This window comes from Oncorhynchus masou, chromosome 30, assembly GCF_036934945.1.
Source record: "Oncorhynchus masou masou isolate Uvic2021 chromosome 30, UVic_Omas_1.1, whole genome shotgun sequence".
NCBI classification, from domain to species: Eukaryota; Metazoa; Chordata; class Actinopteri; order Salmoniformes; family Salmonidae; genus Oncorhynchus; species Oncorhynchus masou.
In genome coordinates this window covers 32,795,829-32,810,180 of record NC_088241.1, presented here as the reverse complement: position 1 = coordinate 32,810,180, position 14,352 = coordinate 32,795,829, and the positions used below count along the sequence as shown (strand labels likewise).

The 14,352-nt window shown below is 44.5% G+C and overlaps 1 protein-coding gene across 1 annotated transcript in view; it reads left to right on the top strand.

The window, feature by feature from the left end:
- Positions 1–8,885, top strand: part of LOC135522543 (protein scribble homolog) — a 128,937-nt gene extending 120,052 nt beyond the window's left edge. The window contains 7 exon segments of the mRNA XM_064948907.1: positions 318–406; positions 409–463; positions 981–1,120; positions 1,382–1,419; positions 1,923–1,997; positions 3,281–3,335; positions 6,771–8,885. Coding sequence (XP_064804979.1) covers positions 318–406; positions 409–463; positions 981–1,120; positions 1,382–1,419; positions 1,923–1,997; positions 3,281–3,335; positions 6,771–6,880 — 562 coding nt within the window. The 3' untranslated portion in view covers positions 6,881–8,885.
- Positions 8,886–14,352: the final 5,467 nt, after the last annotated feature.

Below are 14,352 nucleotides of genomic sequence, written 5' to 3'. Positions count from 1 at the left end.
ATGTGGTCCAGTGACCATCTAAATTTGATCCATTTTCAATTCGGGCTGTAACACAACAAAAAATGGAAAAGTCTAGGAGTGTGAATACTTTCTGAAGGCTGTGTATCTACTTTTGAAATCCTCCCTCACTGTTTTCATCTCTTACTACTAGACTGGTCTCATTGGTTTTCTCCTGACTCTCTCCTATTCGTTTCAATGTTTTACTGCCCATCTCTGTGTTTTTTTCCTCTGTGTGCCCTGTCCCTCTTTGCGTGTTCCTTTCCTCTTCTTCCTCCTCCCCCTCTCCCTGCCCACCTTCCCCCTCGTTGTGGGTGCAGGCCCTATGGCCTAGAGGAGGATGTTAGGCAGTATGAGCAGGACCTGGCTAAGAGGCTCTACCAGTCGCGAGTGAGGGCGTCTCAGGGCACCGCGCCACCCCTCAGTCCCAAAACGCCGCCGCCTCTTCCGCTGCCTCCCAGCTCAGGTCTGCTCACCAGTCCAGGCCCTGGCCCGCATGTCATTGTGGGGGTATTGCTGCCTGGGGTGCTTTGGTTTGGGGGAGGGGGGGGCATTGACTCGGCTAGCTTGCTTCCTTTCTCTCTCACTTTGTTTCATTCTACATCTCAATCGCTGTCTTTCTTTCTCTCGCTCTTCTCTTGGTTTTAATGCATCTTTCATCATACTAACATACTGCCTCCAGTGTGGCTGTAGCAGTCTGTGAGGGGAGGGCCCGTCTAAGTAGTCCTTCTCCTGGATGCTGCCACGCTGGTCTTGTACTTTTATTCTATAGTTTTAATATCAAGCATTTTCTGCATTAGGTGAACCACCGCAGGCCAGGACAAGGAGCACCCAACAGCTGCTGTTTTCTGGTTGTCCTCCCCACTCCATTAGAGCAACGTGTCCTAGTTTTCTCTCTGTCCTGTCCTAATTTTTCCACTCTTTCTGTCTCTCCCTCTCTGGTCCATCTCTATCTGACGGTGTTCTCTCTCTCTCACCAACAGGATGAAGTCTCTGGAGCAGGATGCTTTGAAGGCTCAGATGGTCATCGCTAAGTCCCGGGAGGGAAAGAAGCGTGGCACACTGGACCAGCTGGCCGAGTCGCCCTCGCCCGCCCTCACACCATCCCCCACCCCTCTGGAAGGTACATCAGTGGCCGTCGCATACACTCTCACACAGCTTAGCACCTACATTAATTCACTCTCACTCAATTCCTGCGTCCCAAATGGCACCCTATTTATTCACTGTATATTGCACTACTTTTGACCTGTGTCCTATGGGCCCTGGTAAAAAAAAAATACATATAGAGAATAGGTTGCCGTTTGGGATGCAGCCTCTCACTCAATACCAGACCTCAATCATCGAGTGGATTCCGACTAATGGTGTCCTAACCTTTGTCTAACAGATTTCAGTCCACAAGGAGTAACGTCACCAGGCAGACTGGTAAGAACTGAGTTCTCTACTGCGTTTGTTTGTTAAATGTCAGAGTTCATAGAGATGTCTCCACTGACCTATTTCAATCCAGGTTAATAGAGACTCCGATTGTTGCTTGGACAACCAGAGCAAATTTTTGGTGAGAATTACAATGTCACAGTCTAACTTTTGCCTTCCTTATCTTTTAAGTAGCTGTTCCGGTTAGAGATGTTCCATCATCTAAAGTGTGCTTATTTGTAGACAAAGTTGTTTTGATGGGCTTTAAGGCGCGTTGAAATGTTTCGCCACCATTGTACACAATCACTTCAGCCTATCAAATGCCTGGATCATCACTACCGCCAATCAGAATCCCTCTCTACACAAGCCACGCCGCTGAGTCATCCATCCTTCTCCCTCCCTCTTTCCCTTTACCTGTCCCTATCCCTCATTCTTCCTCTTTACCTGTCCCTATCCCTCACTCTTCCTCTTTCCTCACCTCTTCCTCTACTCATTCCATTTTGCTGTCCTTCTAGTCCCTGTCGGAAAAGAAGTTTGACTACCGACAGTTTGCTGCCATTCCTTCTTCCAAACCCGTATACGACATCCAGGTATTGACTGCATGCTGAGCTCCCAGACCCCAGCCCCCTCCCCCTGACTTTCCCTTCTGCCCACGCCCCAGTCCCCCTCTCTCCCCTCTGGTCCTTACAGCAGCGCTGGTGGTGCCACTGCTTCAACAGCTGCCGCCATTTTGGCTTTCCCCCTGATTGATTATTCACTGCTCCATTCTGGGGATTTGGCTTGTTAGTTGCTGCCTCCGATTTAGTTGGTGAATGGATCTTGAAAATATAATGCTAATACGCTAATACACCAGTAAGCTACTGACCACGTAATCAAATCAGGTCCTGGGTCAGTTTTCTATCAGGGTGACCTCTCACCTCTGCTTAAAGCTTTATCTCCATCCGTTTTCTCCCACTCACCATCCAATCACCTTCAGTTATTTCCAAACAACCAGCCTCAACCAGGCAACATCAACATTCACCAACCAGTGATTTGAGCCCCACTAACCAGCTTCTTGAGGAAACTGCCCAGATCCTGCATCTCTCCCTCCTTCTCAGCCACTCTCACCAGCTCTCCATCTCTCTCCATGGCTGGGGCTCATTGCCGTGTCTGTCCTGGTTCCTGATCACCTCTCCCTGTATCACAACAACACATATTTTGGGATCTCCTGTCCTGTCATGCTCTTGACTCCCAGTGTAAAGTATTTTCCAGTCTATCACTTAACCAACATGGGTGATGGGAACTTCCTGGGCTAAACTCAGTGTACGGTATGTGTGCAACCTTGTTCTCCACACTTCTCCCGATATGTGCACTTGTCATGCATACTCCCTGTGATGATGCGAGTGCACACTTAGGGAGAAGTGTTGTGGAGAACTGGGAAGCAAGGTATGTGTTTGAGTGTTGAATTCACACCAAAAATGGGCTACTGTATGTGTGCTTAGTCCAGTGGGAGAGACCTGTGTAGTGGGCTGTGCTGTGATTTTTCTCTGCCGCGTTGGTGACTGTGGTTCGGCTAAGTGTCTTGTAATGGATCCTTGCCTGTGAACAGCTGCTCCCTGCGCTTTGCCTGTGAGATGGAACAACCCCCGGAACTGATGGACTAACACAAGCCTCCATTTAACCTACCCCAATCCTAACGTCATCCTGACCAGACTGCAGTGGCTGTGGCCAAGTGGAACCTACCTTCTGCACCCTTGCTGCCACTGTGACCGCCTGGGAGAAAGACCCACACCTACTCACTGCCAGTCCCCTAGCCCAACTTGGTGACAGTGTTCCTGGGATAATAGGTGGCCTTCATCCACTCACACACACTCTCTGTGTCCTTCTCTTGCAGTCTCCTGACGTGGTCGATGACATTCAGTTCATTGACGATGGCTCCAGTAACCCAGGTGAGTGTCAGTGGGTCAGGGTCAACAAAACCTCTTGACAACCACATCAAGTAGGGTCCAGCATCTCTGTTGGTAAAATAGGGTGCTTTAAGTAGAATTGGCCCTAGGGTTGCAACATTTCTGGTAACTTTACCAACTTTACCAGAGTTCCTGGTTGGAGGATTCCTAGATGTTCTGCTTATTCCCTACTGATTTCTAAAATTCCACCTGGGATCTGGAAAATCTGGGAATTTTGGGAATGTTACCAGAATTTTGCAACCATAGCCCATAATGTACAATATGTTACCCTGATCACTTTTATCCCTTTGATTCAGGTGACTTCCTGGGATAAGCAACTCCTATTGGTAGGATTCACATACTGCCGGTTTCTGTGCATTTGCGTACGTGTGTGTTCCTCTGAACTTTGGCCCGAGTGTGTGTGAACTGCTGTGTACCCCCGTTAGTCAAGTGTGGTAAACCATAGCGTAGTCGGACCATATGTTCGTAGTGCTCTCTCGCTCTCTCTCTCTCTCAGCTTTTTAGAGTAATTGGGCATGGTTTGGCCTGATATGTCTGTAGCCTTTGTAACAGTGTCTACCGTTATGGAGGCTAAAACCATATCAGGGATGTTTTTCCAACGTTGGGAGTGGGTTTGCTTTTACCATTGATGGCTTTGCCTGCTAACCATTCCTCGCGTGTCACCCAGCTACATTAGCTAACATTACCGTCAAACTTTCAATAGTGCTGTACATTAATATTTGGTGTGTTAAACAAACTGAAACTACTGCAGATCCAGATCCTGCATGAACTCAAATTGACTACACCAAAGACTTAAAAGGGGAGGTTCAGGTTATTTTACAACTTAATGTTAGATGGTTCCTCACCCTGAATAGTCTATGGGCCAGGAGTTACTGTAATCCATGGTTCAGGTCGATAAACAGTCACTACAAACTTAAGCAGACTTTAGCCACAATAGCTACTTTCAGAGTAAGCATCCAACTACTTCTAATACATTTGATTTAATTCAATAATTTTGATATTTTAAATCAAATCACATTTTATTTGTCACATTTAAAAAATATAAAAAATATTCACTTTTATTTAACCAGGTAGGCCAGTTGAGAACAAGTTCTCATTTACAACTGCGACCTGGCCAAGATGAAGCAAAGCAGTGCGACACAAAAACAACAGAGATACACATAGGATAAACAAAAGTACAGTCAATAGCACAATAGAAAAATCTATACACAGTGTGTGCAAATGGAGTAAGGCGGTAAGGCAATAAATAGGCCATAGTAGCGAAGTAATTACAATTTAGCAAATTAACACTGAAGTGATAGATGTGCAAGTAGAAATACTGGTGTGCAAAAGAGCAAAAAAGTAAATAAAAACAATATGGGGATGAGGTAGGTAGTTGGGTAAGCTATTTACAGATGGGCTATGTACAGCTGCAGCGATCTGTATGCGGCTCAGATAGCTGATGCTTAAAGTGGGAGAGAAATGCGCCGAACACAACAGGTGTAGAACTTACAGTGAAATGCTTACTTACAAGCTCTTAACCAACAATGCCGTTTAAGAAATAGAGTTAAGAAAATATTTACAAAATAAAATGTAAAAGTAACAATAAAATAACAATAATGAGGCTATAAACAGGGGGTACCAGTACTGAGTCAATGTGCGGGGGTACAGGTTAGTTGAAGTAATTTGTACATATGGGTAGGGGTAAAGTTACTATGCCTAGATAATAAACAGGTCAATGTAAATAGTCTGGATGCCATTTGATTAATTGTTCAGCTGTTAAGGAGCCTTTTGGACCTAGAATTGGTGCTCCGGTACAGCTTGCCGTACAGTAGCTTAAAGAACAGTCTATGACAAACTGTCAATGGAGTGTTTGGACCATGATAGTTTGCTGGTGATGTGGACACCAAGGAACTTAACTCTCGACCCGCTCCACTACACCCCCTGTGAATGGTGTGTTTGTCTATTGTTGTGACTTAGATGAAGATCAGAAAATTTTATGACCAATTTATGCAGAAATCCAGGTAATTCCAAAGGGTTCACATACTTTTTCTTGCCACTGTAGTTATTATAGACTCGGTCTGGGAGAGGGGAGAGGTTGAAAATGTAAATGAAGACACTTGCCAGTTGGTCTGCACATGCTCTGAGTACACATCCTGGTAATCCGTCTGGCCCCGCAGCCTTGTGAATGTTGACCTGTTTAAAAGGTCTTGCTCACATCGGCTACAGAGAGCGTGATCATACAGTCGTCTGGAACAGCTGGTGCTCTCATACATTCTTCAGTGTTGCTTGCTTCGAAACAAGCATAAAAGGCATTTAGCTCGTCTGGTAGGCTTGCGTCCCTGGGCAGCTCGCGGCTGGGTTTCCCTTTGTAGTCCGTAATAGTTTGCAAGCCCTGCGACATCCGACGAGCGTCAGAGCCGGTGTAGTAGGATTCAATCGTAGTCCTGTATTGACGCTTTGCCTGTTTGATGGTTTGTCTGAGGGCATAGCAGAATTTCTTATTAGTGGCAGGATTAGTGTCCCGCTCCTTCGCTGCTTCTGGTTGGGATATGTACGTACGGTGACTGTGGGGGACGTCATTGTCAATACAATTGATGAGGCCGACGACTGAGGTGGTATACTCCTCAATGCCGTTGGATGAATCCCGGAACATATTCCAATCTGTGCTAGCAAAACAGTCCAGTAGCATAGCATCCGTGTTATCTGACCACTTCCGTATTGAGCCAGTCACCGGTACTTCCTGCTTTAGTTTTTGTTTATAAGCAGGAATCCGGAGGATAGAATTTATGGTCAGATTTGCCAAATGGGGGGCGAGGCAGAGTTTTTTTTTATGCGTCTCTGTGTGTGGAGTAAAGGTGGTCTAGATGGTTTGGTTTGCAGCTGCTGGTGTGGAGTAATTGAAACGAGGTCTAGTTGTGGCTGGAACCGGACTAGATTGACTCTTGGGCTGGAAAGCGTTGCGTGACTGCCCGCGAGGGTGATGAGCACTATGTCGTTTGCGAACCCCACCCCCATCATTCTTGCACCATGCGATCAATTATCAGTTCTAAACATGTATTTTTCTTCTCTATGCTCATGATTTATTTTCATGCGAGCATATGACAAATGGTGGTCGGAGTGCGTCTCTGTAGCTGTTGAGCCGGAGGAGTGTGTATTAACACTGCCGTAGGGTTCATTGCGGCCAGCACGAACAGGTCAAACAAACAACTAAAATGAACGAGTCACTCTGAAAAAAATTGTCATGGCTCTCAAGTCAGTAAAAAGAGTCGTTCAAAAAGAATGTATCGTTCGTAAACTACACATCACTACTGCCACAGCGCTGGCATTGGGGGAGACTTAGGGGTCACTATGAGTCACTGAAAGGAGAACCTAGATTTAAAGGTTTCGTCATTCACCAGGGTGTCATGTTAATATTGGTTTCTCTGTGCCCGCCAGTGCATGCTGCGGATCCCACTGCCACCTCAGCACTGGAGATGGCCCTCTACAGCAACACGCGCCAGCTGAGGCAGGGCTGCCGCAGCCTGGAGACTGCCGTGCCCACATAACATCACACACATCTACCACAAGAGACTCGGGAGACATACATACACAGAGGAGGCACCGGGTCACTACACACACACTCACAGGTTTGGGAGATGCATCTCATGTAACCACTGCAGAGACCATGATGCTGATAGTCAACACACACACACAATGTCATATCTTGCCTTTACAGTCTGAGGATGTGTTGGCCTGAACATGAGGCCCAACGTTCCTGAGGCCAGGGAGGAGGAGGAGGGCTGGTGAGGGGAGCTAGTGTTACGCTTCAGAAATACCATTTACTTTTTTATTTGTGTTCTTTTTCTTCAGTTTACGTTTTAGTAGCTGAATTATATTAACAGGTGACTTATGTTTTTACTTTGGACCCTCTGATTTTTGCTGTTTTAAATGACAAATGTGTTCTGGAAGAGAAAGGAAAAAATATGAATTGTGTAGATGTAATACAAATTTTTCAGATGCTATTTTTGAGGTTTTCAATGAATATATTGTGAAATGTCAGGGTTTTTAGCGGGCTTTGGGGGCGTGTATATATTGGGAACATACTGCTACCTTCACTGCCACATTTTAAACACTACATACATATCTCAACTGCACTACCACACTACTTAGAAAACAACATGTTTCTTTTTAAATAATTTATTTTGCTTGTATTTTATTACTCGATTCTAAAGCCTCCCCTGTAATACATTATTGTTACCCCCTGTACTTTCGAGTGCAACAGAACAATGCATATCATTTTATTTATCATAATGACATCAATGCATATCATGATATCATTTTAATTCAAATGTACATCTTATGAGGAAAGCACGTGTTTAATCCATATCACCAAGATATTTTCTTTTACAATGAATACATTTGTTTTCACTCTGATGCACAGGCCTTAACCAGGTTCTGACTGGTACATTACAAGGAACATACTGTCACAGACTTGTAGGATACTGATCCCAGTACAGTTGTTTGATCTCGGTGGATCAGAGTAAAGGATCTCTAGCTTTCCTGGACCAGGTTTATCAAATTCTGTTCCATTCCTATTCTAGAGAATATAACTACACTGGAGAGACCAGCAGAGACACCCACACACACATGGACAGATAAGCCACTAGTCTTTATTCAAAAGCTGTACATTTAGGAACATAATCTCAGCTTCATATACGGTACTTTCCCTGCCCTTTTGGTGGAAATCATTTGTCAATGTGAATCTAACTCCTATCTGGATGGTTTTCCAGATTTTACCGGTGAAGGTAGCAGGTGTTTGCTTTTTTTTTATATATGCCTTTGATTAATTTAAATCTGACACCCACTGAAAATCCTTTATTGTTGTGTGAATAATGTACAAAATACTGAATGGAAAGCAAAATGTACGGTTGAAATTGAGCCAGTCTACTAAGCCAAGACCAAGCAAGTGTCTGGACTGGGGAGCTCTCTCCCTACCTCTCTCTCTGCATGTACAATATATTGGCTTTACTGGGAGAACCTGTAGAGGCAGAAGACATTTTGTTAATCCCTTTTGAAATGGATCTCATTCGATCATCATTCTCAATCTCTTTCCTCTGCTTTACCTGCTGCTGTCATGGATGTTATCTGATGGCAGCTTTGTTTTGGAGAGTCATGATAGAAGCACTCGTGTTTAATTTAATGTACTAATCATATCTTTTTGCGTTGCTTTCGCTGACTGAAATTCAGTTAGGATGATAACATTTGCTATTGGTTGACAAAAATTGTATTTTTTTTTTTTTTTTTTAACTTACTGTAGTGGGTAAAACTTTCCAGACAAAATGGGATTCACAACATTTTTTTATGCCAAACAACTGTTGGAACTTCCTTTTGGTTACACTCTTCTCTTGAATTATTTTGGGGGACTATTTTTCCCAAATGAGTCAGAGGGAAAGGGTAGAAGTGCTGGGGTCAAGGCTCATCCAAAACTGTAACTAGTGAATTTGTACAACCAAAGAGGTCTATTTTGTGGTTCACGAATAAAAAAAGTTTACGTTTCATTTAACAAGCTGATTCATTGCATTGTGTCTTTGTATTCTATAATCTAAACTCAGCAAAAAAAGAAACGACCTCTCACTGTCAACTGTTTATTTTCAGAAAACTTAACATGTATAAATATTTGTATGAACATAAGATTCAATAACTGAGACATAAACTGAACGAGTTCCACAGACATGTGACTAACAGAAATGGAATGTGTCCCTAAACAAAGGGGGGGTCAACATCAAAAGTAACAGTCAGTATCTGGTTTGGCCACAATATGCATTAAGGACTGCAGTGCATCTCCTCCTCATGGACTGCACCAGATTTGCCAGTTCTTGCTGTGAGATGTTACCTCACTCCCCCACCAAGGCACCTGCAAGCTCCTGGACATTTCTGGGGGGAATGGCCCTAGTACTCACCCTCCGATCCAACAGGTCCCAGATGTGCTCAATGGGATTTAGATCTTGGCTCTTCGCTGGCCATGGCAAAACACTGACATTCCTGTCTTGCAGGAAATCACGCACAGAACAAGCAGTATGGCTGGTGGCATTGTCATGCTGGAGGGTCATGTCAGGATGAGCCTGCAGGAAGGGTACCACATGAGAGAGGACACACCGCCCCAGACCATGACGGATCCTCCACCTCCAAATCGATCCTGCTCCAAATGCGAATCTGACCATCACCCCTGGTGAGACAAAACCGCATCTTGTCAGTGAAGAGCACTTTTTGCCAGTCCTGTCTGGTCCAGCGACAGTGGGTTTGTGCCCATAGGCGACGTTGCTACCGATGATGTCTGGTGAGGACCTGCCTCACAACAGGCCTACAAGCCCTCAGTCCAGCCTCTCTCAGCCTATTACAGACAGTCTGAGCACTGATTGAGGGATTGTGCATTCCTGGTGTAACTCGGGCAGTTGTTGCCATCCTGTACCTCTCTCGAAGGTGTGATGTTCGGGTTTGTACCGATCCTGTGCAGGTGTTACACGTGGTCTGGCACTGCGAGGACAATCAGCTGTCCGTCCTGTCTCCCTGTAGCGCTGTCTTAGGCGTCTCACAGCACGGGCATTGCAATTTATTGCCCTGACCACAACTGCAGTCCTCATGCCTCCCTTACAGTATGCCTAAGGCACGTTCATGCAGATGAGCAAGGACCCTGGGCATCTTTCTTTTGATGTTTTTCAGAGTCAGTAGAAAGGCTTCTTTAGTGTCTTACATTTTCATAACTGTGACCTTAATTGCCTACCATCTGTAAGCTGTTAGTGTCTTAATGACCATTCCACAGGTGCGTGTTCATATTTTTTTTATGGTTCATTGAACAAGCATGGGAAACAGTGTTTAAACCCTTTACAATGAAGATCTGTGAAGTTAATCTGTAAAAATCCAAATATCTTTGAAAGACAGGGTCCTGAAAAGGGGACTTTTCTTTTTTTGCTGAGTTTAGATGAATGTACAGTCGTGGCCAAACGTTTTGAGAATGACACAAATATTAATTTTCACAAAGTCTGCTTTAGATATTAAGTACAAGCATTTCATAAGTGTCAAAGGCTTTTATTAACAATTGCATGAAGTTGATGCAAAGAGTCAATATTTGCAGTGTTGACCCTTCTTTTTCAAGACCTCTGCAATCCGCCCTGGCATGCTGTCAATTAACTTCTGGGCCACATCCTGACTGATGGCAGCCCATTCTTGCATAATCAATTCTTGGAGTTTGTCAGAATTTGTAGGGTTTTGTTTGTCCACCCGCCTCTTGAGGATTGACCACAAGTTCTCAATGGGATTAAGGCCTGGGGAGTTTCCTGGCCATGGACCAAAAATATTGATGTTTTGTTCCCCGAGCCACTTAGTTATCACTTTTGCCTTATGGCAAGGGGGTTCATCATGCTGGAAAAGGCATTGTTTGTCACCAAACTGTTCCTGGATGGTTGGGAGAAGTTGTTCTCGGAGGATGTGTTGGTACCATTCTTTATTCATGGCTGTGTTCTTGGGTAAAATTGTGAGTGAGCCCACTCCCTTGCCTGAGAAGCAACCCCACACATGAATGGTCTCAGGATGCTTTACTGTTGGCATGACACAGGACTGGTGGTAGCGCTCACCTTGTCTTCTCCAGACAAGCTTTTTTCCGGATGCCCCAAACAATCACAGGGGATTCATCAGAGAAAATGACTTTACCCCAGTCCTCAGCAGTCCAATCCCTGTACCTTTTGCAGAATATCAGTCTGTCCCTGATGTTTTTCCTGGAGAGAAGTGGCTTCTTTGCTGCCCTTCTTGACACCAGGCCATCCTCCAAAAGTCTTCGCCTCACTGTGCGTGCAGATGCACACCATTCTTGAGCAACCTCTGTATTGGTGGTGCCCAGATCCCTCAGCTTAATCAACTTTAGGAGACGGTCCTGGCGCTTGCTGGACTTTCATGGGAGCCCTGAAGCCTTCTTCACAACAATTGAACTGCTCTCCTTGAAGTTCTTGATGATCCGATAAATGGTTGATTTAGGTGCAATCTTACTGGCAGAAATATCCTTGCCTGTGAAGCCCTTTTTGTGCAAAGCAATGATGATGGCACGGGTTTCCTTAGGTAACCATGATTGACAGAGGAAGAACAAAGATTCCAAGCACCACCCTACTTTTAAAGCTTCCAGTCTGTTATTCGAACTCAATCAGCATGACAGAATGATCTCCAGCCTTGTCCTTGTCAACACTCACACCTGTGTTAACGAAATAATCACTGACATGATGTCAGCTGGTCCTTTTGTGGCAGGGCTGAAATGCAGTGGAAATGTTTTTGGGGAATTCAGTTCATTTGCATGGCAAAGAGGGACTTCATCTGATTACTCTTCATAACATTCTGGAGTATATGCAAATTGCCATCATACAATCTGAGGCAGCAGACTTTGAAAATTAATATTCATGTCATTCTCAAAACTTTTGGCCATGACTGTATTCTGTCCAAACTGATGAGGAATATGACACACAAAAAGCTCCTGTGAACCCATTCCTTCTTGTTCTCTGGAGGTTTCATTCATTCTTGTTATGAGACTAGCGCAAATGAGATTGTTTGAATGGTTAGAATCCAGTTGTGGTTAATGTCTTCTTAGCTAAATGATTAGTGGGCAACAGTGACAGGTTAGAGTCAAATGGGGGAAAACCTTGTGGTAGGTAGGTTTGAGGGTGGTGCAGTGTGTGGGCTGCGAGGTGGGCTGCGATGTGACAGATCTCTGGTTTGAGTCCCCAGCTCTCTTTGTTTCCTAACAAACTGTTTTCTTGTTTAGTAAACTAGCTTAAACACTCACACCAGTAGAAATCCACTTTTTCGAGCTGAAAGACAATGGCCAGAGCTTACCCATGACATTGCACAACGATTTACAGTGCATTTGTGAAAGTGTTCAGACCCCTTGACTTTTTCCACATTATGTTACATTACAGCCTTATTCTAAATTGAATTAAATGTTTTTTTCTCATCAGTCTACACACAATACCCCATGATGACAAAGCGGAAACAGGTTTTTATAAATTGTTGCAAATTTATTACAAATTTAAGAAACTTTAACCTTATTTAAATAAGTATTCGGATCCTTTGCTATGAGACTCTCAACTGAGCTCCGGTGCATCCTGTTTCCACTGATCATCCTTGATGTTTCTACAACTTGATTGTAGTCCACCTGTGATAAATTAATTGATTGGAAATGATTTGGAAAGGCACACACCTGTCTATATAAGGTCCCACAGACAGTGCATGTCAGAGCAAAAACCAAACCATGAGGTCGAAGGAATTGTCTGTAGAGCGCCGAGACAGGATTGTGTCGAGACACAGATCTTGGTTAGGGTACCAAAAAATCTCTGCAGTATTGAAGGTCCCCATGAATACAGTTGTCTTCATCATTCTTAAAAGGAGGAAGTCCGGAAGCACCAAGACTCTTCCTAGAGCTGGCCCGACCAAACTGAGCAATCGGGCGAGAGGGCCTTGGTCAGGGAGGTGACCAAGAACCTGATGGTCACTGACAGAGCTCCGGAGTTACTGTGGAGATGGGAGAACCTTCCAGAAGGACAACCATCTCTGCAGCACCCCACCAATCAGGCATTTATGGTAGAGTGGCCAGAATGAAGCCACTCATCAATTAAAGACATGACAGCCTGCTTGGAGTTTGCCAAAATGCACCTAAAGACTCTCAGACCATGAGAAACAAGATTCTCTAGTCTGATGAAACCAACATTGGACTCTTTGGTTTGAATGCCAAGCGTCACATCTGGAGGAAACCTGGCACCATCCCTAAGGTGAAGCATGGGGGTGGCAGCATTCATCTGTGGGGGATGTTCTTCAGTGGCAGGGACTGGGAGAGACAAGTCAGGATTGAGGGAATGATGTCTTGGCTGTGTGCTTAGGTTTGTTGTCCTGTTGGAAGGTGAACCTTTGCCCCAGTCTGAAAACCTGAGTGCTTTGGAGCATGTTTTCATCAAGGATCTCTCTGTACTTTGCTCCGTTCAGCGCAGGAGTGGCTTCGGCACAAGTCTCTGAATGTCCTTGAGTGGCCCAGCCAGAGCCCAGTCTTGAACCCGATCGAACATCTGTGGAGAGACCTGAAAATAGCTGTGCTGCAATGCTAGCCATCCAACCTGACAGAGCTTGAGAGGATCTGCAGAGAAGAACGGGAGAAACTCTCCAAATACAGGTGTGCCAAGCTTGTTGTGTCATACCCAAGAAGACTAAACTGTAATCGCTGCCAAAGGTGCTTAAAGTACTGAGTAAAGGGTCTGAATACTTTCCTAAGGCATTGTACATAGACATGGAACACTGGTCACCTTAATGTTTACATACTGTTTTTACCCATTTCATATGTATTCTAGTCTAGTCCATCATATTCAACTATTGCTGTACATATACTATTCTAGCAACAGTCTTCAGATATACTACATTCTATACACATCCTGTCCATAATGTCTATACATCCCGTCACACATGTACATACAGTACATTTATATTTGTATGTATTGTGAATATTACTTCACTGTTGGAGCTAGGAACACAAGCATTTCGCTACACCTGCAATATCATCTGCTAAACGTGTATGCGACCAATAAAATGTGATTGGATTTTAGATGAGCTTGACATTGTTAAGATTGAGTGGACAAGTGACAGTGACAGCATAGAATTCAATTGAAGAGTTTGACAGGTGTTGGAGAAAGTATAAAATCTCCAGAAATTAGCAGCCCTGTGCCACCACCAGAAGCTCTCGGACTGAGAGAAAGTATAGTCAGATGAAGAGAGAGCAGGTGGAGTAGCAGTGTTCTCTGGGGTGATCCATATCTCCATCAGGGCCAAAAAGTCAAGGGCCTGAAGGGCAGCATAGGCTGATATGAACTTGGTGTTCTTGACTGCAGATTGGCAATTCCAAATGCTGCCAGAGACCAGGAATTTCACATGGGTTGGGCAATCAGGGTACACTAAATTAGAAGGGTTGCAACCAAGGGGTGGGGAGCATCTGTAAAGCAAGTGAGAGAGTGGTGTA